The sequence below is a fragment of the Alosa sapidissima genome, chromosome 14 (assembly GCF_018492685.1).
Source record: "Alosa sapidissima isolate fAloSap1 chromosome 14, fAloSap1.pri, whole genome shotgun sequence".
NCBI lineage: Eukaryota > Metazoa > Chordata > Actinopteri > Clupeiformes > Clupeidae > Alosa > Alosa sapidissima.
Window position 1 is genome coordinate 20,723,731 of NC_055970.1, and position 26,384 is coordinate 20,750,114.

A 26,384-nucleotide genomic window follows, 5' to 3' on the forward strand; every position below is an offset into this window, starting at 1 on the left:
TTAAAACAGACAAAATGAAATCCTTTATCTTATTGTGGGTGCTATACTCCCTTGCGTCAGAACTGTGTGCTACCTCTGTGTGCCGGAGTGGTGATGGTGATGAGTGACAGCGGCATGGCAGGAGATGTTGAGCCCCGTCGTAAAGAGGCCTCGTCAAACAGAGCGACACCCACAGAAACCTCACGCAGGGCATGAGGCCAGGGGCCCAGCGGCTAGCTGGATTGCACCCCCAGCGCTTGTAAACCGGGCCGAAATAGCACTAACACTGCTGCTGTTAAAACGCATTGGGTTTCTTCCTCTTTCTGTGTGTGTGTGTGTGTGTGTGTGTGTGTGTGTGTGTGTGTGTGTGTGTGTGTGTGTGTGTGTGTGTGTGTTATGAGGATACGTGGAATAAAGCTCACATAGGGAGAAAATAACGCAGGGTGCTGACAAAACAAGTGGGTGAGTGTCACTGAGAAACAGCAAGGTACCTGGGGGGGAACAGGGTGAGAGCGGGTGAGTTTACCACAGACCTGTCTGCTTTCTCTGACCTGGGAAAATGGCTCTCAGGTCAGCCAGCTTGGAAAATAAGCCACAACGTCGTTCTTGTGAAAAACCCATGAGACTCAGTCCTGACAAAGAGCTCAAATTCAGCCAGTGCTAATGTTCTTTATCGAAGAATTGTGAACAGACCAGAAGCTTTTCTACACAGAGGAGATCAAATAAGATGGAGCACTTAGGTTAAGAGAAAACAGCCAAAAAAAGAACTACCAAACTATTAACAAAATAACACTGTCATAACTGCTAATGTCACTTGAATTTCCCCTTGGGGATCAATAAAGTATCTATCTATCTATCTATCTATCTATCTATCTATCTATCTATCTATCTATATATCTATCTCTATCTATCTATCTATCTATTTTTTCCTAATTCACCAACATGCAAACTAGTTCTGAGTTGAACAAGAACACCACATTCCAGATCCACATGGGGTTTCCCTCTTCCTCCAGTGAGGAGAGAGGGAGTGAGGGGACCCTCTCTACCACCGTGCCCTGATGAGGTGAGCTGTCGGCGGGCTTACCTGTGCCCAGGGCTTCCCCAGGAACAGCGTCTGTAGCCAGAGCAGCATCAGCATGGCCAGAGCGGACAGCATTCTCGAGCCCCGCAGCCAACCAGCCAGCCAGGCAGGCAGCCACACAGAGCCCAGAATCGACCACTCAGCACCCCACACGCCACAAGTCCAGTAGCAGCTCTTGACTGTCTCCTTCTGTCGCTCACACGCGCTCACTCCCCTGTCTCTCTCCTTCTCTCCCTCTCTCTCTCTACTTCTCTCTCTCTCTCTCCTTCTCTCCCTCTCTCCCCCTCTCTTCCTCTCTCCTTCTGTCCCTTAGACTCACTCCCTCACCCTCTCTCCCTTCTCTCTTCCCCTCTCTGTCTCTCAATTACTCTCTCTGTGTGTGCTGCGGCGGTCCTCCTTGCCTTAACTGTACCACAGATTCAGCGCCAGCTCCTGGCTGCCTCCCTCTATCTCTCCCGTCCTCCCTCCCTCTCTCTCTCTCTCCCTCACTCCTTCTCTCTCTCTCTTTCCCTATCCTTCACTCTCCCTATCCTCCACTGTACCTCCAAGCAACGCCAGGATCTCTGGGCTTGTAAACTGAGCCGGGGGAGGTACGGACTGCTGGTGGGGGAGGCTGCAAAAGAGGGAGAGGAAAGAGGGATGTGAGAGGATGATGAAACAACAGAAAGAGAGAGAGAGAGAGAAAGAGAGAGAGAGAGATAGAGAGAGAGAGAGAGAGAGAGAAAGGGAGAGAGAGAGAGAGAGAGAAAGGGAGAGAGAGAGAGAGATGTGGAGATGTGGAAAATGCCAATGTAGAGAGAAAGTGTAGAGAGGGCAAAGTTAGGTGAGGGCAAATACAGACAAGAAAAAGATAACTGAGGAAGGTACTGAGAGAAGGTACTTCTGCTTCCAGAAATTCCAGAAGGGAGAGAGAGAGGAAAGAGAGAGAGGGAGAGGAAGAGGGAAAGAGGAAGAGGGAGAGGGAGGGAGAGAGAGAGAGAAAGAGTAAGAGAAAGACTGAGGGAGACTTGGGGAAACAGTTCAAGGAAGAAAATCCCAAAGGGCCGTAATAAACATCAGCATACAGCCAGTGCTGGCACTGCCACACTTCGTCTCGCATAGATCTCAAATACAGCCGCAGTAACGGTTACCGCAGCTGTCCGACCGTATCAATACTGTCCCCACACCACCCCTTGTGAAAGTGCACGTTACAACTGCTTTACTGCGTGCCACGTCGTGTACGCTGGAAAGAGCCGAGCGCAGCCAAAAAAGGGAGAGCCCAAAAAAAGAGAAAAAGACGGCACTCGCTCATCATATGGTTTTCCTATTGCTTGCTCTATTGTTTCCACAACATTAAACCCTAATTCTTCAAGACACATTCGAGTGGCTCTGGCCGCTTGGCCAGCCGCATATAAAGTTATACGACCGAAGGCAAATGCCCAGAGGAGTGGCCGGCTACAGGGGCCGCTGGACCCGAAGCGCGTTCCTGCAATCTGCTTGAAAGATGACGGAGAGGTGCTGACACAGATTTTCACATCTGATGTGGTTTTGAGGGAGACCGCATCAACCGGACGCTCCGTATCAAATGTAAAAGTATCAGCAGAAAAGTGTGGCAAACTCGGCAGCTTTAATCATTTAACTCCCCTTGCCTAAGCATGTGTGCATTAGATGGGGAGTGTGTGTGAGAGTGTATTTATGAATGTGTGTGTGTGTGTGTGTGTCTGCGTGTGTATGTGGGTGTGTGTGTTTGTGTGTGCGTGCTTGCATTAAAGTTTGTGCATACAGATGTTGCATGCTTTTGAGGGCGTGTTGATATGTATCACACTATTTGCGTGCAAAAGAGAGAGAAGGAGAGCGAGGGACAGAGAGAGAAAGGGTGTGTGCTCGGTGTATGCGTGTGTGACCTTGCCAATTTCATTCTGACACACTCAACATCAGTCAGTAGGCGCTCCACCCTCTCCCTCTGGCTATAGGTGTCTTGGCGCTATCAGCGACGCCTGCTTGCAGCTTAACAGTCCATCAGAGCCTGTGCGCTTGGCCCCCGCTCGCCGACAATTATGGCAGGACTACCAGCACGTCGGTGAAATGAGATCACACTGCCCCAGACAACCATTTATCCATTGGCTCTGTCAGCTGCGTGCCGTCGACAGAAAGCTCCGGAAAATTGGGCCCATCATTCCGGCACGTCCACACGGAAAGCCTGAGGGGACGGGGCATAACCAAGGTGTAAATCCTGCGCTGGGCTCCACAGCGCTGGGCTGCACCTGGTCCTGACTGACCGGCTGAGCCTCAGTGTGGGCGGCCGGCTGTGTGAAGTGTGCTTACTGTGCTCCCCGTGACGGACAGGACGGACATGGACATGGACATGAACATGAACGCGGAATCTCTCCCAGAGCAGCGAGGTGTGACCCCAACAGCTGCTTGTATCTGGAGGTGGTGGAGGAGGTCTTGTCCAGAGCACGATTCGTTCCGCGTGTGTCTCCACTAAAGCCAGAGGCATCTCTGAGTGTCTTGCTACAATGATGAACATCCCTGATTTCTTCCCAGTCTTCCAATGAATACATATTCTTCTGTCTCCACTAATCCTACTCATGTGGCTGATTTGGGGTCAGTGAGTGCCCTGGTCCGGAAGTGGAAAATTCCATCTTGGCTTTGTTCAGCTGCAACCTACAGATCTCTAGCATTTACCCAAGCTCCACGCCAAACTCGCCTCCACACCCAGACATTCCCCTGTGTTTCCATAGAGTTTTTTTCCCAGGCAGTGTAGCAGGTTGCTTGCAATGTATTACATTGTGTTAGACAAGGGTCTATAAGAGCAGATCACAGATAGGACAAATCCACTGACAAATCCACTGCTGGCTCTAGGGCAACATCATTCCCAGCTTTCCTCCTGGTTACTGAGTAGAGCACCTACTGGCCCCCTTTTACTTCCTGTTCTGTGGTAACCATAGAAACCCCTGTCTGGACAAGCGATACTCATTCCCACTCACAGAGATCTATTGCAGATAAGACCGAAACCCCACAGGACTGTGTGTGTGTGTGTGTGTGCGCGTGCGTGTGTGTGTGTGTGGGCACAGGGGCATATCCATAGCTACTTTATTTGATCTGGCCGTGTCAGAAAAAAAAAACGCTCCCCTTGTGAAAATAGATTGTGGTTGATGTGGGAGATGAAACCATACTGAGGAGAGAAAGGGGAAAAAAAATCTACGTTCTTTCTCTCTCTTGTATCTGGGATTTGTATTAGCTGTACAAGGCCAGGCATGTAGGTCCCCTGATTGTTTCCTTCGGGCGATGTATTTGACCGAGGAGAGCAGGCATGGGAGGGATGCTAATGAAGAAAGCAGGTGGCCGAGCAGGTCGGAGGGAGGGGGTCGCTGTCACTGTTTATCTTGGGCTCTTTCGTGGACCGTCGACCCAGCTGACTGAGCAGGGGGCTGGGGCGGGTTGGGGGCTGGGTTGATACCGGTGTCCAGCTCACTTCAGCAGGTTCACGGTGGGGCTCAGTGTCTGTCAGACAGACCAGAGACTCCACTAAACCACCTGTGTTGGATGGGCGATGCTTCTTCACACGGTTCGTTAAAGAGTGTGTGGTTGACCGAGTGCCGCTGCGATAAGGCCCTTAAGCAACACATCCCCGCTCAACACATCCTCTCTCAGTCAAACACAAAAACACACAAATGGTGCATTCCTGTCACACACTGGAACCATGAAAAAATACAAAACACAACATTAGTGGGAGCACAACAGCAGCAGCAGCACTGTATGTGTGTGTGTGTGTGTGTGTGTGTGTGTGTGTGTGTGTGTGTGTGTGTGTGTGTGTGTGTGTGTGTGTGTGTGTGTGTGTCCAGAGAGGCTGCAGGCACCAGCAGAGTTTCACAAACCCAGTTGAGCACTGGAGACTTCATGAGTAACGACACCCGTGAGAGGGACCATTGAGGGACCACAGCACTGTCAGCGCCATTAGCAAAGATCAGATGATGAATCAGTCATGGCAGGGCACACTCAGCAAGAGAGAGAGAGAGAGAGAGAGAGAGAGAGAGAGAGAGAGAGAGAGAGAGAGAGAGAGAGAGAGAGAGAGAGAGAGGGAGAGAGAGTGAAAGAGAGAGAGAGAGAGAGAGAGAGAGAGAGGGGAAAAAAGCAGAGTTCCCTGCACAGAAGAGTGACTTCAGCATCTTCAGCCTGAGATGTAGAAACTGAATATGAAGGAGAACAGAATGAGAACAGGCCTTCCTAATGACCGCAATACGCCAGGCCAGGACAAACACTGAGGGGGAAGTCAGCAAGGAAGGTATGACCCATTCAACTCATTCAATGTGGAAATCAATCTGCCACAATTAAATGTGCAATAGCTGCAAAGGATATGTTAGGACACACATGGTTAACACACATCCAGAGCTGAGAGCATCATCTGATCTCCCTGCAGAGTAGATGGTATTGAACATGGAGGTAGGGGGTATTTTATATTCAATTGTAGCTCAGCCAACATAATTAGCTAGGATGTGGAGATGAAGCCAATACAGCGAAGCTAGTATGGTAGAACAGATCTGAGGACAGTGCTGTCATGCTATATCCGCAGAGTGACTACCGTACAGGAGAACTCCACTTAGCTTGCCCACACACACAGGCCCTAAATCAGAGCTGACAGCCAGGACTCACACCAGCTCTGCCTCCTCCACAGTCTAGACGCATAGCTGCACTCCTGTTCCCCGTGGAGGCCGAATGAACACTGTACCCGCAAACACATAGACACATATACACACACACATACATAAATACATGCACGCACACACTTACACCCATGAAAATAAACATACAAACATACACACACATACACGCACAGGCAGATACATAACATCCCATCAAGTTCTAGGGTGATAATTTAGCCCTTGGCCAAGCACAGGAAACGACTGTGGAGGTCTGGGGGAGGACTCTGCAATGACGTCTACCACCCAGCCAGTGTAAACGGCTTCTCTTTACACCCATCTCCACCAACCCCAGCTGATGGTTCCTCAAGACGCAAAAAAGCTGACAGGCCGATCGACCAGGATGTGCACCTTGCCAAGAGCAATGAGCATTTATTACCTTCGATCGTGCCTATATTTACACAGTTGTTTTGATAAACGTCTGCATCAGCAGCGTGTTGATGGCTTTTTTATTTTATTGGGTAAGGGGGAAAGGCCGCAACACGTCTCTTTCACGTCTAAAAGCTCCAATGGAGCTGGAAAACCTCCGATGGATAGTGTGTGTGCATCCTGTGTGGGGGAAACAGCCCATCCAGATGTGAGTAGGAATGGTAGGCCCCATGACACTATGTACACACACACACACGAACCCTGAAGCTTTACTTTTCCATAGTGTGAAGGAGGTAAACACGGCCCCAGTGAGCAGGTCAAACGCCATGCTGTCACCTGAAGTGCACTACAGAGGAGCTACTGTCGACCCAGACGAAATCCTTTACAGATGCACAAGCCCGCTGTGGAGGAAGGAACCAGCACAGCCTCTTAGAACTGCCCCCACTACACCTGTACATCACTCTAGAACTCAACCTAATCACTCAGCACCTCCACACAAGAACTTACACACACATACCAAAACATTGAAATCCAAAAGAGAGGGCAAAGGCAAAAGACTGAACATCCTGTGTCAGATGTGTGCATACAGATATCAAGTGGTCAACAAGTGCTCACTAGCACACTGGTGTTGCTTGAGTATGGATATGGACAGGTCATCTGGAAGCATGTCTATTATCAGACATATCAACAGTTTACAGAAGAGTTATTGGTTTCTGTAGGACTTAATGATCATGGCTGTGGAATGTGCACTTTATCACACACTAAGCCTTTACAATGGTGGTTCACTTTTCTCTCACGTGCACCATTACCCATTGAGAGCCCTCAGCATTGGCCTGGCGTGAGAGAGTGCATGAGAGAGAGAGAGAGAGAGAGAGAGAGAGAGTGTGAGAGAGAGAGAGAGAGAGAGCGCGGTGAGAGAGAGAGAGAGGGAGAGAGAGAGAGAGAGAGAGAGAGAGAATGAGAGAGAGAGAGAGGGATAGAGGGGGCCTGGGGATGGCTCTTTGCTCCGTGCCAGGCCAGCCATATTTCAGCGCTCCCGTCCCCCCTTCCCAACAGGTCCATGGCTCCCCTCGCACTGGGAATGCCTAAAACAGACGCAGCTGTGATCGGGGCGAGGGAGAGGAGAGGAGTGGAGAGGAGAGCCCAGAGGAGAATAAAGGGAGAAGAGAAACGAGCAGAGCAGAGGAAGAGGAGAGGAGGAGGAGGAGGAGGTAAAAGAGGGTCAGGGGAGATGCAGGGAGACCAAACAAAGAGGAGAAAAGAGAAGGAGAAGTGAGAAGAGAAGGTTAGGCCCTAGATTGGCGACAGAGGCAGCGAGGAGTAGACAGATGACAGGAGAGCAGATACAAGTGAGGAGAGAAATAAAGAGCAGAGACTTAACCCTTAAAGGAGTACCGTCACACCGGTGTGACGGGAATGTTGAGAAATGAACGTTCTAAAGAATATCTGGGTTCATTGAATTCAACATAGAATTTTAGAACCTTCAATTGTTGCGGAACTTAGAACGTTCAAAAACCTACACCTTTAAGGGTTAATGAGAGGAGGGGGCTTGTCCTGTTCTAATGCTGCTCTTGCCAAGACCTCACAACCTCGACCCGTCTCTATTCGCTTCTTGTTAGCTTTACCACGAGTTACTTCTTAGTTTAGGAATAACTAACTAAAATCTGGACAAAGATCAACGAACACTTTGAAATTAAGCAAGCTCCTCATACAAAATATGTCAAATGTCAGGTGAGCGTATGAGCTGAGCCTGCAAATACACCAGGTGGACAATTCATAGTGCGATGCTTCTCAGAGTTTGTCTGGGCAAGTAGACCTATTCGACGCAACGTGTCAATCATGCAATTGGTGCAAAACTGGAATAATACAAACCAACATCTCCCAGTGGAGTCATTCAATCTTACACAGAGAGGATGTCAACGCAAAGAAGAAATACCAGAGCAGGAGTAAGAGGTCAAACTGTAGAATTCAGCTGAATAGCCTACACTTGGCCACAACCCGCAACTCTGCTTTACAGTGCTGTGCAAATATCGTTCACTGAAGAATATGCGACATCCTTGTGCTGGCATTGCAATCTCTATAATTACAGTAGGTCAGTTTTGGATCGAAAACATTAATGTAAGCACAACATTCAACAGAGAACAGCTGCACATAGTTTCTCCCTATACGGCACAAGGCATTACAAATCCTCCCAGCTCCAAGTTAAAGCATATTTTCATTGCTTACTTCCAGGAAAACACTTATATTTTTTCAAAGACCTTCTCCGGAGAACGATTCGGCTTTATTTTGACTGGACTCGGTAAAAATGAAGCCGTATGTTTTGGGTAATCTTCAGTGTAAAGCTGAAAGCAAACTATCCCTGGAACTCCATTTGGATAAAGACACACAAACAATGCTGAGAGTCTTGTTTGGAGAGCGAGGGTCCACTGGAGGATTTTAATGTCTGGGCTTTTATTTTGGCTAACACCTCTGTTATTTGGGTTAATGGTCTAGAGATCGTATATAGAATAAGCATGCATGCACATTGGAGAATAAACTTCACGCAAACATACAAAAACATACACAGATGACATATGCACAGCACGACATATGCACATACTGCATGTGTGTATATATAGACAGAAAAACATACTCTCTCTCTCTCTCTCTCACACACACACACACACACATATGGGGAGAGTGTAACATTAAAAAGCGCCCTCCTTGCCAGATTGATTTCTCTCTGTTTAGGATCGTCCGTGTCTGGCAGAAACTCGATCAGAGATCACCCTTTAAAAACACACACACGCCCTTCTCAAGTGCACTTGTCTGGCACGGCCCGTGGGCTCTCAGCTCAGTGGAATCCCCTGCATAAAGGCCCCTTTCTTCCAGCCCAGTATCACTAGCTGCACTGCGCCCCGTTGCGCTTGGCTACGCTACGACACACAGGCTTTTTTCCCCCCTGTGGCTCAGAGCCGGGTTTTCCTCGTCCAGCCCTAGCGCTGGCTATGGCCTGCAGAGCGCTACACACCGGCCCGCCTCTCCAAAGTGCTCTCACCCCAGAGCAATAGCAGAGCCAGTGCTTGAGATTGGTGCTGGATGCTAAGTCTACCCTTACCAGACAAAGTGGTACCCTTAAAAAAAACACTTTGTTAGCCGCAAAGTGTCCGTGCGAACGCAGGTTTATATTACACAGCCTCCACTACACTCCGCACTATGCTGCTTATGGTCTTGGTCTGCTAATCCAATCTAAAACAGATCCAGAGAGCATTGAGAGATGTTGTTCCCCCTTTTACTTGATTTGATTCAAACAATATGTGCATGGTAGCTTAGGAACAGCAGAGAGCTGATCAATTATTTCCAAAGTGCCTGCAGCTCTTGAGCACGCACAATGCCGCTTAAATGCTAAACCAATATCTCTTTCTTTCAAAGAAAACACAGGAAAGGGACCGTAAAACAGCCCGCCCAAACTGAAACCTTTAACAGAACATGGCTGATTTGAAGACCAGCTCCTTCCTCCAACTTTTCCACTTTCGTGCCACACAACACGAAGATGCAGAACACCCCACACACGCATCCTCTCACACCATCCGCTCTCTCACACACACACCGGTTTGCGCTGGACTCACCACAGATCACTTAGTTGCATTTCACAGATGGTGTAATGCTATAAACACACAGGTTGAAGAGAAAGACAGGCTGATTGCAGCTAAGGTAAGCCAACCCATAATCAAGCTCTTACAGCTGCTTAAACACTTCATCAAATTTCACCTGTAATCAATTCCGTAAAATAGTACACAAGAACCAGACTTTTGTAAGAGCTGCTTTGAAAGATCCTGTCTGTGTTGCATGCAGCAGCAGCAGGAGCAGCAGCACCTATCTAGGCATGCTTCAGCTCTCCTCCCTGTCATACCTCACAGAGAGAGAAAGGTGCCGTCAACTCCACAAACCCTCTCACACACCATGTTCCCCTATGTTACACACACCAGTCCAACATCCACACGGCAGACGAGTTCACCCAGGACACTCACAGCTGTGTTTGGTTCTAGCATCTGACCAGATGCTCTCCAAGCCAGTGACAGTGGACAGAAAGCATACGTTTCACCACTAATTGGCCTCATAGGGAGTTTGAAACCAATGACGCTGCCGAGCATCAGTGTTAGATAGGCGGGATATGACATCAGCTAGCTAGATTTTCCAGCTCCTCAACTGGATGGGGCTGATTAGCCCATGTGTAGCCGAGGAAGGCAGCTCACACTGGAACAGGTCTGGTCCAGGCTTGACCCAGGTCTCAGCCAGATCCAGGCCAGATGCCTGCACTCCCGGTGTGGGCAGTAAGAAACTGATGCAGTATGTGTGCAAGAGTAGAACAAAGAAATGACTCACAGGACTCGAACAAATATTTCAAATATACACAGCAGATGTGTTAAATTCCTCACGCTATAGGTAGGTTTTTTTTCCACAGTGGTCAATAAACAACCAAGCCTATTTACAAAATCATCACCAAAGCAACCTGAACAGCCTTTCACTGAGGTTATGAAGCAGGCACCTTCCTTTATCAGTGTTTAGTTGAATTAGGCCCACAACACCTCCAGAAGGCTCAACAGTGGTGTCTGGCATCCAGTCTTTCATACTCATAAATATATGTGTGAAATGAAATAAAAGTGAGTCTTTGTTCTTAAAATTCAGACTTCTATTTGTCTTTGCACAATATTACATTTCTGTAATTAGAGAATCTTGTGGTAGCTTCTACTCCAAAGCCAAGAGTTCTATTTTAGAGTCATCTGGCATCAGGAACAGTCCATATTTAGCCAAGTATGTGACTACAGGAATGTGGCTTCGGGGGCATATATTGCTCGGTCAAGCAGATTTTAAACATTTTTGCAAAAATAAACCGTTCATCTACAAGCAAACCTGTGGTGATCCTATTAACACAATGGAATGTCACATACTTCATGAAGGCAAGTGGCATGACCTATAAACTGTTAGAGTTCCAATAGGACTGTGGCTGTTATTCAAGCCTTGTGCAACATTAACACATCACAATCGCACAAAGTCTTATGATTTATACAGGCTACAGATACAGGCGCAAGAACCTCAGCTCAGGAAGACTAATGAAGACTAATGAAGTTAACACACTCTCTGTCACACACATACAAACACACACACCCATCACACTAACTTGGTATTTTATGACTTGATACAGTGAGCCGCACTGGCACTGCAGATTGTTGTTTTGCTTGTATTGTAGAGTATTTTAGATATTCGTCCTAACTGCTCCTCCTGTCATGGGACCGCATCACACTAAACATGTTATGCATTGTGCCTGACAACCAATAATGTAGAATCTCAAGAACACCAGCAGGATGGAGTCGTGGAATCTGCTCTGGCATTTCAATTTTTCTGGACTTCAAGACATTTTACAAATACTCCTCTCCAATGAATAGCACAGAGAGAGAGAGAGAGAGAGAGAGAGAGAGAGAGAGAGAGAGAGAGAAAGAGAGAGAAAATCAATATTGGTGGTCACCTGAGAAGTTCCCCTCGACACCATCCCAGTCCCTCCCTGTGTGTCTTAATAGCTGGGCTAATTCTCCTACTTGGGGGGCACAGCAAACCGATTGTTTCCCTGTCCAGCCTAATCCAGGCCTGATCCTAAGTTTGCTGTGAATGGCTCGTCCTGTGGTAGGCCATGTGCCAGGAATCGTTCTGTTGCACTGTCACGGCCGATTTAACAGGCCATCCTCCCAGGCTTTGGCTATTCTATTGCCCCAAGTAACGGACCTGCCCCAGTCAGACCAGGGGTATGTGAGCTGCATGAGGGTGTCAGGGAGGTTGATGCCCCATCCCTCCCCCAATAGAGGCTGATTTGCCCCCTGATCTGGATCCTCTACCCAAATCAGAGGTGAGTTCAAATTTGCAAACCTAGGCAAAAGTTTGTGTACACCAAATCGTTCAAATTTAACTGTTCAGAGAAAACATGTTCGCCACGAACGTTTTGGCACTGTTTGGCAAATTTGACCGCACCTCAGGACTGCATCTATCCCACACTTAACTGTTGCCGGATGATGAAGAGCAGTGAGAAATCAGCAGGACTAATTCACACACCAGACCGGCAGAGACCCCCACAGTGCGAGACTGTTTGACAGGTCGGTCCCTGCTCTTATATTCAGGTTACAGCCCCACTTCATCACCTCACAAGCTCTCCCACTCATTAACACAGAAACCAAACAACACCATCGCTCATTATAATGTGCCTACATATCAAGGTCCCTCTCCCCCATCTTTTATCATGTCCCCCCACCCTCTCTGTGCTTCTGCGTTGCTGTCCTGGAGACCTGCCAAGGCTCTCCCCATCCGTTAACAGCTGTATATAAAACTGGGCTGCCTGGTGATGAGAGGCGGTGTGAGGTGTGGCGGTGTCTGGTTGCGTATAAAGGTACAGTATGGATGGGCTTTTGGGTGAGCTCTAGCAGGTGATATGGGCCCAGCAGACAGGACACCTGGACCACTGGGGCAGAGAAATAAGACTTGGCTCAGACCTGGACACAGGAGATGAGCTCCTCCATACACACCTGATATATCAGGCTACCGAAGACTCCAGGATTATAACAAGGCCTTGTTCAAAATACCTGTAGTATTTACTAAGTAATAATCATTAGTAATAGGACAGTATACTTCTTGCTATGTTCAAGATGTTTTACAGTAAAATATGGCTAGGGTTAGTAGCCTGTAACCATGTAAACGTGTGTAAGAAGAACATAGTTTTGAAACCATCCTGTTAAAAGATGTTCCACCAAGTGCGTTTTTTTCTCTTTGTTCAGCAGCATGTTTTCCAACACATGCTTACTAACACGTGTTACACCACACCACATCAATTAGCAGTCACCGCAACAAGGCTTATGACACACTAGTCATGTTAACATGGACACTTTTAATCCGACTAGAAATGGAATGAATCGAAATAGAAATTCTCATATAATCAATTAAATTGTAATAAAAATGCCTGATCCAATTAGAATTTCAAAAAACTGTCCATGTAAACGTGGCTAATCTATACGAGCGGGGTAACAGACTCCATGTAAACGTGGCTACTATACATGAGCGGGGTAACAGACTCCATGTAAATGTGGCTACTCTATACATGAGCAGGGTAACAGACTCCATGTAAACGTGGCTACTATACATGAGCGGGGTAACAGACTCCATGTAAACGTGGCTACTATACATGAGCGGGGTAACAGACTCCATGTAAATGTGGCTACTCTATACATAAGTGGGGTAACAGACTCCTGTAATCATGGTCAACAATCCTAGAACCATCTCTGCCATGATCTTTGCATACACATTTCTTAACACTTCAACACTAATATTGGCTAATACTACTTCTACAAACACCCTACTTTTAGCCTTGTCTACCTGCCGCATGGAAGTGCCAGTGGAGGGAGGCCATGGGGAGGATGACTGCTCTGACAGAGACGGACATGTAGCAGAGCTCCCCTCTGCAGCTCCCCTCTGCTGTACCCAACACACATTCATAAACAACTCCAGCAATCACTGCTCTCTCTCTCTCTCTCTCTCTCTCTCTCTCTCTCTCTCTCTCTCTCTCTCTCTCTCTCTCTCTCTCTCTCTCTCTCGCAATGTGCACCGTACACAAGGCTGTGATTGCTTTCAGCAGCACAAAAAATATATACACACACTATTGCACACACACACTCTCGCTCGCACGCACACGCACACACACACACACACACACACACACACACACACACACACACACTCACTCACATGTACTGACAAACACAGTTAGCCTGGTGCACCCATGCATGCCAGTCCACGTGAACACACTTAACTACACTTGCAATCAACAGTGAAGTCTGACATGCGCATACATGAAATCCCAAGCCTTCTTACATGCATGCACACAGATTTTCTCTTTTCTTGTCCAATTCTCTCTCTCGTTCTCTCTCTTATTCACTCTCTCTTTCTCTACATATCTCTCCCTCTCTCACACACACACACACACACACACACACACACACACAAACTCCCCTTTGGCCTCCCTTCCCTCGGCGATGGTCCCTGCAGCCCCCGAGCTCATAAACACAGCCCCAGAAACAGAGGGGAGGACCTGCCCTCATTCTACACACAGGGAGAGCAAGCAGGGTCCTGTGCAAACAGATCTGGCACCTCTGCTCTCCATCTTTCTCCACCACTCTATTTCTCTTTCTCCCTCCACTCTCCACCTCTCCATCTCTCTCTCTCTCCCTCCTCCCCCATCGTTCTCCCTCCGCTCTCCACCTCTCCATCTCTCTCTCTCTCCCTCCCTCTCTCTCCCTCCGCTCTCCACCTCTCCATCTCTCTCTCTCTCTCCCTCCCTCTCTCTCCCTCCTTCCCCATCGTTCTCCCTCCGCTCTCCACCTCTCCATCTCTCTCTCTCTCTCCCTCCCTCTCTCTCCCTCCTTCCCCATCGTTCTCCCTCCGCTCTCCACCTCTCCATCTCTCTCTCTCTCCCACCCTCTCTCTCCCTCCTTCCCCATCATTCTCCCTCCGCTCTCCACCTCTCCATCTCTCTCTCTCCATCCCTCTCTCTCCATCCCTCTCTCCCTCCTTCCCCGTCTTTCTCCCTCCGCTCTCCACCTCTCTATCCCTCTCTCTCCCGCCTTCCCTTTCTTTGTCTCTCACACATATTGTACTCTGCCTGTTTTCGTTCGTTCTCCATGTGTCTCTCTACCTCTTGGCTTAGGCTTCTGCAGCTTTTGAATAACACCTCATGCACACACATGCCATGCACACACACACACCACACACACACACATGCACAGCAAGCCCAGTGAAAGGACTGCCGAGTGAACTGTATGGACACTGGACTGGACTTCAGTGTAGATGCTGGGCAAGTAGTTACAATCTTGACTCTGTCAGATGACACCACTCGGTTATCAAACGAGACAACTGTGAATTTTATTGTCCATGCGGTTCCATCCAGAGGATTTCATGCATTTGTCAGACTGGCAGGGTTCAGCAGCAGTACAGAGACATTATAGGATCACACATCCTCTGCAAACGCATAAATCCACACTGGAAGCAGCAAAAGTTTGAAAACAAGATGCCAAAAACCCTTAGATATGTCCAGATATGTGTACAGCTCAACTGAGCAAGTAAAGAGATAGCCAAGAGAGCTAAGGCCAAAAGTAAACCTGCCAACACTGAGGCGCTAAAGCAGCTATTTCACCTCAAACAAACTTTTGTGCATTTAATCTCAAGCTCAACACCAAGCTCAACACCAAGTCAACTCTAAATTCAACTCTAAATTCATACAAATACTACTAAACTATTGTACATAGACAGATGAAAAAAGAATATACAGAACAGTATTTAGTGATTCATTGTGGAACATCATGAGCTGTGTGATGTTTAGGTCCATGTGTTTGGAACAGGCTGACACAGGGAGGGAGAGGCTACAATCTCGTTGAAAGGCTGCCATTTTCAATTGATAATGAACTGTACCAGACCTCCAAAGAAAGCTATAGATGAAATCATCTACTGAGTTGAACAACACTGCCTCACAGAGAGTACAACCAATATGATTAACTTCTCTATAAAAACGTAAAAGAATGGCCAGCCTGACGCAGTCATACTCAATTCTAGTCAGAATATGAGTCTGATACTGCTCCATTGGGACGTAATTATGGGGCGTGTTTCAACCGATACAGGGGGGGAATGCCTCTGCACTCAATTGGATAGACCTAACCAATCAGAGCAACGAAATAGCTTACCGTGAGGTGTAGGAAGAAAACACAAGAACCATCCTTCTTCTCCACAAATGCCTTAACATTGTTTTCTGGTATTTTGTAAAAGTTAGTGCCGTCAATAACTCCTAGCCTACAACACTCATTAGCAAAATCTAAGAGATACATAGTAGGGTAGGCTATTAGGAAAAAGCTGATAGCCTATCCCCTCCGTTTTTAAAAATAATTCTGTTGAACACTGATATGCTACAAACATGTTAAACAGCTGGGAAAGGCTGTTGCAAATCCCTTGAACAGGTGGTCAATCAGAGATTTCAAACGAACGAGGGAATATGTCACAATGCAACAGCGCTGTTTTCCCTTGATGAAAGTGAAACCACGAGTTTTCCCACATCTCAACTTTGGCCAAAGTTTTCAGAAATAATCGTTTCCAGTGATAAAACCTCATTAAATAATATGCAAAGCCATGTATCCTTCTAGCCACAGCGTTTTTGTTACAAACATAAGCCTACAGCGTGCTCAGATGACGTGATAGACCAGGCGCATCGTAAAGCCCGATTTGATTGGTCCGCCCGATCTAGGGCGAGCATACTTGCTCCACAATGGAGCAATGCCAGACCGAACTTCCCGACCTCAAATGTTGTGGGTGGGACTAAGTTCGGAATGGCACCCAGGCTAAGGAATGGCGTCTCATCTTGCCACTTTTGGTGGAACTCAAAGGAAAGGAAGAACTGGCGGACAGGTTTATACCAAAAGTGGGGATAAGTGGAGCTATAGGAACGTCACCTTTTACCAACCGTCCCTTATTTACAATCTCTTACATGTACTGTATGTGTCACTTAATATTCATTTCTATACAAACCAAGACGGCGGATTCCTAAAGAAACGCAAGCACCCACACCACCGTATCTAAATTAGCTATGTACCAAAAATTACATTTTACCGTGACTCAAAGAGCTGTAAACAGTGTTGTAAGGGTGCATGTACAAATCCGCTTGGAACTCCAGTGAAATTTTGATTTGCGATGAGAATTCTCGGTCTAACCGTTGATGTGCCATGAGAAAGGTTGGAAATATAGGCACCCACCAGTCAAACACTAAACTCCAAGCGTGGTAAACAAAATCGCAAGAACCAAACTAGATTTTGTTCAAATCTACACACCTATGGCTACTGAAAAATGAAAGGTTCATTTATGAAATGTAAAAATTCTAAAATGTATGAAAACATTTTAGAATTTTTCGAACAAAAGGGTTGGTAATTGGTGGTTTTACGATAACCGTTTAACTTGAGTAGCTCAGAAACACAAAACAGAAGCATAACAGTTTACATTTGCCTTCTGCTTTGATGTTGAACTGAACCTCAACCACATCACCTCACTTCTGTCTCTGAACCTCCCTTACACTGACAGAGGGAGAAGAGGAGAGAGGGGAGGAGAGGAAAGGAGAGGTTGAGAGAGGGGAGGAGAGCTGAATATGGTGGGATGGAGGGTGAGACAGACATGGGGTGAGAGGCCAAGAAGGAGAGAGGGAGAGACACACACAGGGATGCGATTTAAGGGAACGGAGCGTGTGAACGAAAGAGTGGGAGAGGTCTAGACAGTCTAGAAGGCTAGAAGTTTAAACGGTAATTCAAAGTAAGACAGAGAGAGAGAGAGAGAAAGGGAGAGAGAGCAACAATGAGAGAGGGAAAGAAAGGTGAGAAGAAAGAAAGATCAGAGGGAACTGAACAGTCAGGGAGGGGATGTGTGAGAAAGGAGAAGAGAGAGAGAGAGAGAGAGAGAGAGAGAGAGAGAGAGAGAGAGAGGTTATGTGGAAGGCAAAGATGTGGTGAGGAAACGAGGATCACATTCTGCACAGGAAAATGTCCAAGTCATGAGTAGCAGATTTGCGTGTGTGCTCTTGAGTGAGAGAGAGTGAAAGTGAGAAAGAGCGTGTAAGTGTGTATACATTTCTACATACACGTATGTGTATTTGGTTCTGTGTAAGCGTTGAGTGTACGAGCGCGTGCATGGATGTTTCTAAACAATCTGTGTGTCAGTACAAGTATGTATGTGTGTGTCATTGCATGTCTGTGTGTGTGTGTGTGTGTGTGTGTGTGTGTGTGTGTGTCTGTGTATACTGTAGCTGATTGTGTGTGTTTATACAAGTGTGTGTGTGTGTGTGCATGTGTGTGTGTGTGCGTGTGTGTGTGTGCGTGTGTGTGTGTGTGTGTGTGTGTGTGTGTGTGTGTGTGTGTGTGTGTGTGTGTGTGTGTGTCTGTGTATACTGTAGCTGATTGTGTGTGTTTATACAAGTGTGTGTGTGTGTGTGCGTGTGTGTGTGTGCGCGTGTGTGTGTGTGTGTGCGTGTGCGTGTGTGCGCGCGCGTGTGTGTGTGCGTGTGTGTGTGTGCGCGCGTGTGTGTGTGTGTGTGTGTGTGTGTGTGTGTGTGTGTGTGCGTGTGTGTGTGTGCGTGTGTGTGTGTGTGTGCGTGTGCCTCAGCAGCGCTACTCTCTGGCTCTGACTGTGTAATTTACTGCCCCTCTCCTGGCTCTGCTGTGGGGACGACGTGTCCCGGCCCGCCGGATCTGCTGGATCTCTCGGCCCTACGCTCAGCATTCCTCCGCGCAGGAGACAGCAGGGAGTGGAGAGAGCAGGCTGGACAGTCCCCCTACACTACAGCAGGACATCCACCCTCTCATACCCTACTAAATCTCATGAGTAGCCAAACACATACACACACACACACACACACACACACACACACACACACACACACACACACACACACACACACACACACACACACACACAGGCAGGAATATGTGCTTGACATGTATGGAAAACCTATGCAACACAACTGCATCATACTGTTTACATCTACAGTACAGTTGTAGACACACACACACACACACACACACACACACACAGCAAGTCCCTGGCTTAGTTGAATCTTCCTTCACAACAGAACCCCTCACACGGACACTTGATTTCAGTCCAATTCTCACATGCCAACCCATCACCATGCCAACCAAGCATCCCGGAGGGGATGTGGACTTTTTCTTTTAGCTCTGTGGAAATAAAAAAGAGCCCCCAGCCTGAGCCTCGACGACACGGCCCCTTGCATGTCCATGGCATTAATGAAGGAAATTACACAAAGCCAGCACGAGATCAGAGCGGCCTTATCTTGATTAAATCTTAATATGGCAGAAATCTCGGCTGATTCATAAAGGTCATGGGAAATGACTGATGCTGACCAGACCCAGAGCAGGAAGAGACGAGCCAGTGGGAGGAGACTGGACAACAAAACACGAAGCACAACACACAAACGCTGAACGAGGAGAACAACTTTACACCTGTATACAGGACATCAAACGCCTCTGACAGGCCCTGAGAAATGTGTGTGTGTGTGTGTGTGCGCGCGTGTGTGTATGTAACTCCTTGGAAATTGTTGAAACATCAGCACCTGAGGACATCCAAAGTTCACAGCCTTACATAAAAACACACCTCTCTCCCTCCCGAGCCAAGCTTTAGTGTTGCACTTCAAACACAGAAGTTGATGGAAGCCCCCCCCCCCCCCCCCCCCCACCACCCCCCACACACACACACGCACCCCTTCAACCTCGCCTCTCTCTCTAACCCCTGAAGAACTCCACCCCACAGAGAAGCCATACGGATGAGATCCAGACCTGCTTTGGCTTGGATTTATCAAACCTATTCCAGAATAGGACCGGAGTAGCAGTTCAACTCTACTGCCCCCTGGTGGCATTGTCAGGACCTGCATTATGCCACAGGAGGAAATGTTAACCACCAAATTCTGTTTCATTGTTTCAGATGTATTAACAATAACAGGATAGGTGATCATCCAAAGTGATCAGCCAAAATGGAGTCAGTTAATTGGTTAGTAGTCTGAATTTGCCAAGATGGCGGGCGGCATTTTTACCTGGCACCTTCCGGCCACACAGATGGAGGAGTCGTTCTGTCCACAGGGCGTTCCGTCAATGACCCGGTCAGACTGTCGTACGTAGAATCGGAACCCGATGGCTCGACAGTTCAGTTCACAGTGTTGGTCTCCAGGAACTGCAGAAGATTGAGAGGAGATGGGGGGGTGTTGGTGGCTCAGGCTCTACAGGACTTCACTGGCTACTCCACTATTCTCCACAAGAGGGCAGCACTGTTTATGTGAATTCTAAGTGAGCATGTAGCACTGACAGGTTGAGCATACACTATGGGGTGTTATTCCCTAAACACATGGGTTGGATCAATTGAGACGACGTAAGTGAAATTGGGTAAAGGTAACAAATTGAGAGTAGCCTTCATCACAAGATGGCTCATATTCCCTTGACACTTAACTGCAAACATTTGTACCTGCAACCATGACTGACCGTCTTCCAATAAGAGTCTGTTCAATGTCTGTCTCTCTGCCTCAAGGTGGCTTGCATGATTTGTAATGTCTGTCTGCCTGTGTGTCTGTCTCTCTGCCTGTCTATCTGTCTACGGATGTCTGTCTGCCCATCTGTCTCTGTGTGTGTGCACGAATGGAAGAGAAACCCCACAGTGTGGAAGGGTGTGTGTGTGTGTGTGTGTGTGTGTGTGTGTGGAGAGGTTAACTCCTAACCCTAACCCTAACTCTCACACTCCCCACACATCAGCCACGTGTCATTGCTAGGCAACACACACGGCTGGAATGAGGGGAGCATTACTACTGGCCAGTTTTCCACAGTGATCCACAATAATACCAACACGTACTAGATCCAAGTCAAAGAGTATGAGATGATATTGTCAAAGCTTTGTGGCTTTCACTAAAACTCCACATTGCTACTTACTAGTACAGCCATTTAGCTATTGTCACTACAGAGTCAAGTATATAATTAACTTCATCGAAATTGATGATGTTAAGCCGATTGTTGATCTTGAATCAGCTGTCATATAAGGTTTACTAGTACTTATCTAAACATTATATGTAATGTCTCGGTGCACTAATCATACTTTAATTAGGAGATTAAGGTCAATTCTACTTTTAATAACTGTACACTCTGCCAGGAGTAAAGTTGTTGTAACCAGGGCCTTAAAGTGTGATTTTGATAAGCAGTTAACAGAGATTTAACTGACAGTAATTGGCCCTTGTTGAGAAGGCACAGCATCCACTGCTACTTCATAACACTGTTTATCCTCCATAAGATAAGACTCTGTCTTTGCAGAATGACTAAAGCCTCTAATAATCTTTTACTACCACCTAATGCACCCCAGACTGTGTAAACCTCAGACATACTAAACTCTGTTATGCCAGCTGCACTTTAAAGATATTAGAGGATTTAAAGCATGAAGCAGATAATCTCAGTTGGCTATGTTCAACACGGATAAAATTGTACCATAAATCCACAGGAGAGGTGAGCAGCACTTTGAGATGAGTAGATTGGCTGTGGCTGGTGCCATTGAACACACCTCACATGGGCACAGTGTTACAGCGCCACGGGCACCTGGGCATGAGTCCCTGAGGTGAGCCGTGCCAATCCTGGGTAATGCCGAACAGAGCCGGGAGTAGAAGGGGATGCTGTGCCCTCTCAACAAGGACCAATTACTGCCAATTAGACCAACAGATTCTGGCAAGGCCATGCCACAGTCTCAGAATGGGTAAGATCGGTCTCAAGGTGTGTGTGTTTGTGTCTGAGAGAGAGAGAGTGTGTGTGTACGTGCCTTTCTAAACCTAACCACAAATTAGCGTAATCCTTTTAAATAGTTTGTTTTCAGACAAATGAATGTGCCACAAATTAGTGAACCTGACACCTGAAATCAGTGTGTATGTGTGTGTGTGTGTGTGTGTGTGTGTGTGTGTGTGTGTGTGTGTGTGTGTGTGTGTGTGTGTGTGTGTGTGAAAAATTAAATACAACTGACCACATACACACACACACACACACACACACACACACCTCACCATGTTCAATAAACCTTAAGAAAACAAGCAGGCCTTTTATCAGACAAGGAGTATGTCTCCCTAACCCCAGAATGTTTTAGTGGAGGCAGGAATCTCTCATTAAGATATAAAAAGCAGATGAGTCATAGGATTATTATCCTCCCAATGTTGCTCTGGCATTCTGACAGACAGGGAGATACCCCTTTTATTAGGATCCCAAGATAACTGTACCACCCAGCAATATTTAGTCAGTTGCCTGGATACCCATGACCAGCCGTGTGCAAAGAGGGGCCTTCATCGTGCCTAGCGAGGTGTGAGAGAACACATCAGTCCTCTGTGTCATAAACGTCCCACAGTCGGTCAGAGAGGGCACTGTAAAGGTCATGACCTTGAGACAGAGGCTATTGTGAGTGTATCACAACAGGTGTAACTGGTTGGTGTAAATACACCACACAATACTCAGCTTCTTCCCCCAAGGGTCACTCTGTTAAATACTCAAAAACAGCCCCCACCTTTACACTGAACAAAGTCAATCAACACTGTTCTGCTCATCTACCTCATGTGTACTTCAACCTTACAGTTACAATAGTATTATTAATATATGATCATTGCACTGAACTGCCTTGCACTATATTTACTGTATATTTAATCTAAAACCTTAGTCTATGCTGATAGACTCAGACTATATTGAGGTGTCCACGACTTGGCAACCTTGACAGGGACATTGCATTACCCTATACCACTCATACTGTCTATTTATTTATTTGCAAATGTACATGCTGTATTTATTCTTATACATAGACATATTCTACTGCCCTTCATTCTACTGCCCTTCATTCTATTCTTACTGTTCTGTTTTTATTCTCTTACTCTTTTTATGTTTTTTATTTTTGTTCTTATATGTTAAGTGTGTTGTACTTTGAGAGCAAAGATTAACCGGAGTCAAATTCCTTGTTTGTTTACACAAACCTGGCCAATAAAGCTGATTCTGACATTCACAATTGCTTTGGATAAAAGTGTAAGCTAAATGATACATGTAAATATAGAAAGCTGCCCAGAGTTCAAAGGTCAAAGTAAAAGTCAAAGAAGCTCATTTCCAGTCTTTGCCACGCTCTCCCACTACATACTCTTACGCTGTTTATGCTTTCCCGTGAGGCGCTCCCCATATTCACTGTATATATATGAATGTGCCGGGATGCTGGCTTAGTAACAACACTCTCTGGAAGTCCAGCTCCTCTACTATATGCATCATAACCCTGCTGGTCCGGCTCCTCTACTATATGCATCATAACCCTGCTGGTCCGGTTTCCTTTCCTCTCTCTCTGTGGTGATTTATGTCTGCCGTGACCATAGTGTCCAGTGAGCTTCCTGTAGTACAATAGTAAACTATCACTATGTGGCACCAGTGTCACACTGCCCCTCCTAAATCTTGACAAACAAGAGCACAGCTCATATGACAACTACCATGTCCTTATCTGCATTTGCTTCAGGCTTCGGCTCAGTTTTGTCTCGTCTATCAGTCACCTGACAGCTCACTTTTTGCTGCAGGAAATGCATAGTGCCAGAGTGTTTAGATTAAACACACCCTTGCATTCTAAACAAGGCTGGTGTTACTCATGTCTTTGTTCCACATGGGTGAACCCACCGACTGGGTGCCTTAACACTTCTAGATGTATGAAACCTTGATCCAAAAAGCCTTTCCTTGAGATATGTAAGAATACAATTACAATATTGAATAGGATATGAGTTGCATTAACTTTTGTATTACATTTTCAAACTTGTTGAGGCTGTAATGAGGTGTGATGCACTTGCAATGAACTGTGTGTGTGTGTGTGTGTGTGTGTTTGTGTGTGTGTGTGTGTGTGTGTGAGACTCACCCTCGTTGAAGGGCTCCCACTCGTACAGGCGGCCCATGAAGGGCTGGTTGTTGTAGGAGGAGCACTGCACCTCCCTAATACTCCTGCTGGAGGCTGGGCAGGGCTGGACATGTACACACAAACACACACACACAAACACACACACACACAAAGAAAAAGACATGTGCTCACGCATAGAAGAGGACAAAAAAGCTTGGTTCAAAATCTATTCCTAGTAACATGAATGTTCACACAGGAACATCGCACAGTAACATGACATCACTGCTTGCAGAGAAAAGCAGACATCAGACCAAAACAAAAAAGGGCAGGAAAAGTTACTGTCTGGACAACAGAGAAAGGAAGACAGATGGATAGGGCATTAGTTGTAAAGAAAGGGGAATATTCTCAAAAACAAAGGATGTTATGGGAAAGGAGAAATACTCAGCATGGCACCCAAAAAAAAAACAAACGAAGACCACAAAGAGGGAAAAAATCAAAGAGAAAGTGTTGAAGTCGTGGTGAGGTAATGAAGTGTCCCCCTGGCACCCATGGAGTCCTGAGTGTCGGGTGAAAGGCCATCACCACTGACCTCTGACCCTTGGTGGTTGCCTGGGCGGCAGCGGGAGTTGAGGTCAGGAGGCATTGAGCCTCAGGCTCCATTCCTAGCTTTTTACGAGCACAGCTGAGGGCCAGGTTGGCATCCCCACACCTCTCTACCTCTCCACTCTCACCTCAGCATCCTCCCCTTTCTCTCTTTCCACATACTCTCTCTGCAGTCCCTCTTTTCTCTCCACATTCTCTCTCTCCCTGTGACATCTCCCCCTGCATTCTTCACACATCGCTTGAGTACACTTCCCTTGCTCTTCCATACTACTGCCTTCTTGTCCATACAGGTCGGTTTCCAACAAACCTGTCCATACCATATTGGAGTGCCATTCTTCTTAGTTCATCTTTAGTGACATTGCCAAATATACTTCAAAGGTTGTCTGTAATGTGAGTTTGTGTACTGTGTTTCCATAATGCCTCTCAGATGTGTACCTTCTCAACCCTTAGAACCACACTCAATCAATCCCTTATCTTGCGTGTACTTCACTTTGATACACTCAACTATGCTTTAATTTGTTGTGTTCTAATCTGGTTGTTTTTCATTTACTATGTGCCACACGCACAGTGGAAGTGGTTCCAGAGAATGTCCTCCTTCCTCCAAACATCGATGTGGAATGCAGAAGCTCTGCCCAGTGTTTGGAATTGGCCATACACCATTCTTTATTATCGTTCTGTACCGCTTTATCTTATCTCAATTGCATTTTCACATAAAGCTATACAACTTTTTCAGTGAAATCCATTGAGGTGACATTTCAATAATTATTCTATTATCAGTATGAACAATACATTTGGCAGATAATTGCTACAACTACTGATAATTACGACAATTACTGTTCAATGAGTATTGCATGCAGACCCACATTAGCTGTAAATTGAATCACATCCTCGACTCCTCAATAGACAAGAGACCCAACTTCGTCCTGTTGTGACTTTGTAGTGCAGCCAAATCAGTATCCCAGGTTAAACAGGAGAAATTCCATCGATTTGGAACAGGTACAGAAAATTACCTAATTAAAGCAAATCCTGTCTGAAGGGCAAAATGGTCTGGAAAATCATTACACCTGATTACTGTGATATGCCTGAGATTAGTGTTGCACGGTGTATCGATACTAAAAAGGTATCGCGATGCCTTAACGCAAAAAAGATACGATTTCAGACGTTTTTAGAATCGATAATTTATTAAAATAATAACATTCTGTGTCTGTGTGAACTGCTGCTCTCACTGCTCCTTGCACGCATCTAGGCAAGTGGGCGTGTCAAGCAGGCAGCTCTGAGTGAGTGAGTGCGCAGCCAACGTCAACAGAGTTCTTTGCCGACAGTTGTTCTAGGCCTTGTGGATAAAACAAAAGGTGCAGTGAAATCTGCAACTATTTCGGATACATCGCGAATTAAGGCAAGGTACACAAGTCATTTAAAAGCAGTAGGCTACGCATGGAACTTGGCTAAACACCTCGCAGACATATCCCAACATTTTTAAAGAGTTCAAAGAACGACAGGTTAACGAATATGCTATAGAAAACACGACTACATGGTTAGTGCCAAGTTCTTCTCTTATGTTTTAGTCTAGCCTAAGTGAAACGAGTATGGTTCTCTGGGATAAAGCGAACCTTCCTTCATCAATGAATTTTGACGAGACATAACGAGCTGTAATCATAGGGTGCTAACGTGATGAAAGCGCAATGTTCACGCCAGAATAACATTACCATAACTTGTAAACGATCTATTTCATGTTCGGTCAGTAGCCTGTATTGTAGACTGCAATTTGTTCAATAATTATTGCCCAGATGTAGGATAGGCTACCCGAAGTGCGCTAATTAAAGCCCACAGCATATAATACCACTGCAGCATGTTGAGTCCTAATAATAATAGCGGCGTATTGTTACAGTACGTGCTAGCAAATCATGTTATCAAAGAAATAGACGTAATGTAGAAATGCACACAGATATATTGAAACAGGTAATGGTGTAGGCCTATCTGACGAAGACCTGAGTGGTTGGAACGTCGTACTTGTACACTGGGCGCAAAGAAGACTATCCTCACATTTTCCCCTTTGCAACTATCAAAGAAATCCCATGAACACAGGAAGGCCTAGGGTAGCCTATACTGTACATCAGATGGCCTAGGCCCCTCTGCATAGCATTCAGTGATTTGCATGCAGTAATTTTAACACTGACCTTGATCTAGCCTAGTTTGGC

At 46.4% G+C, this 26,384-nt stretch overlaps 1 protein-coding gene across 3 annotated transcripts in view; it reads right to left on the reverse strand.

Moving 5' to 3' along the window:
- Window positions 1–26,384, reverse strand: part of LOC121682516 (thrombospondin type-1 domain-containing protein 4-like) — a 55,727-nt gene that overhangs the window by 23,061 nt on the left and 6,282 nt on the right. For 2 of the 3 annotated variants that reach the window (XM_042062672.1, XM_042062673.1), the window contains exons 6-7: window positions 23,605–23,707; window positions 19,757–19,893 (exon numbers count right to left, since the gene is read on the reverse strand). In XM_042062672.1, coding sequence (XP_041918606.1) covers window positions 19,757–19,893; window positions 23,605–23,707 — 240 coding nt within the window. Of the gene's footprint in view, window positions 1–1,063; window positions 1,308–19,756; window positions 19,894–23,604; window positions 23,708–26,384 lie in introns of those variants that run through there. The other variant, XM_042062674.1, reaches the window with a different exon arrangement.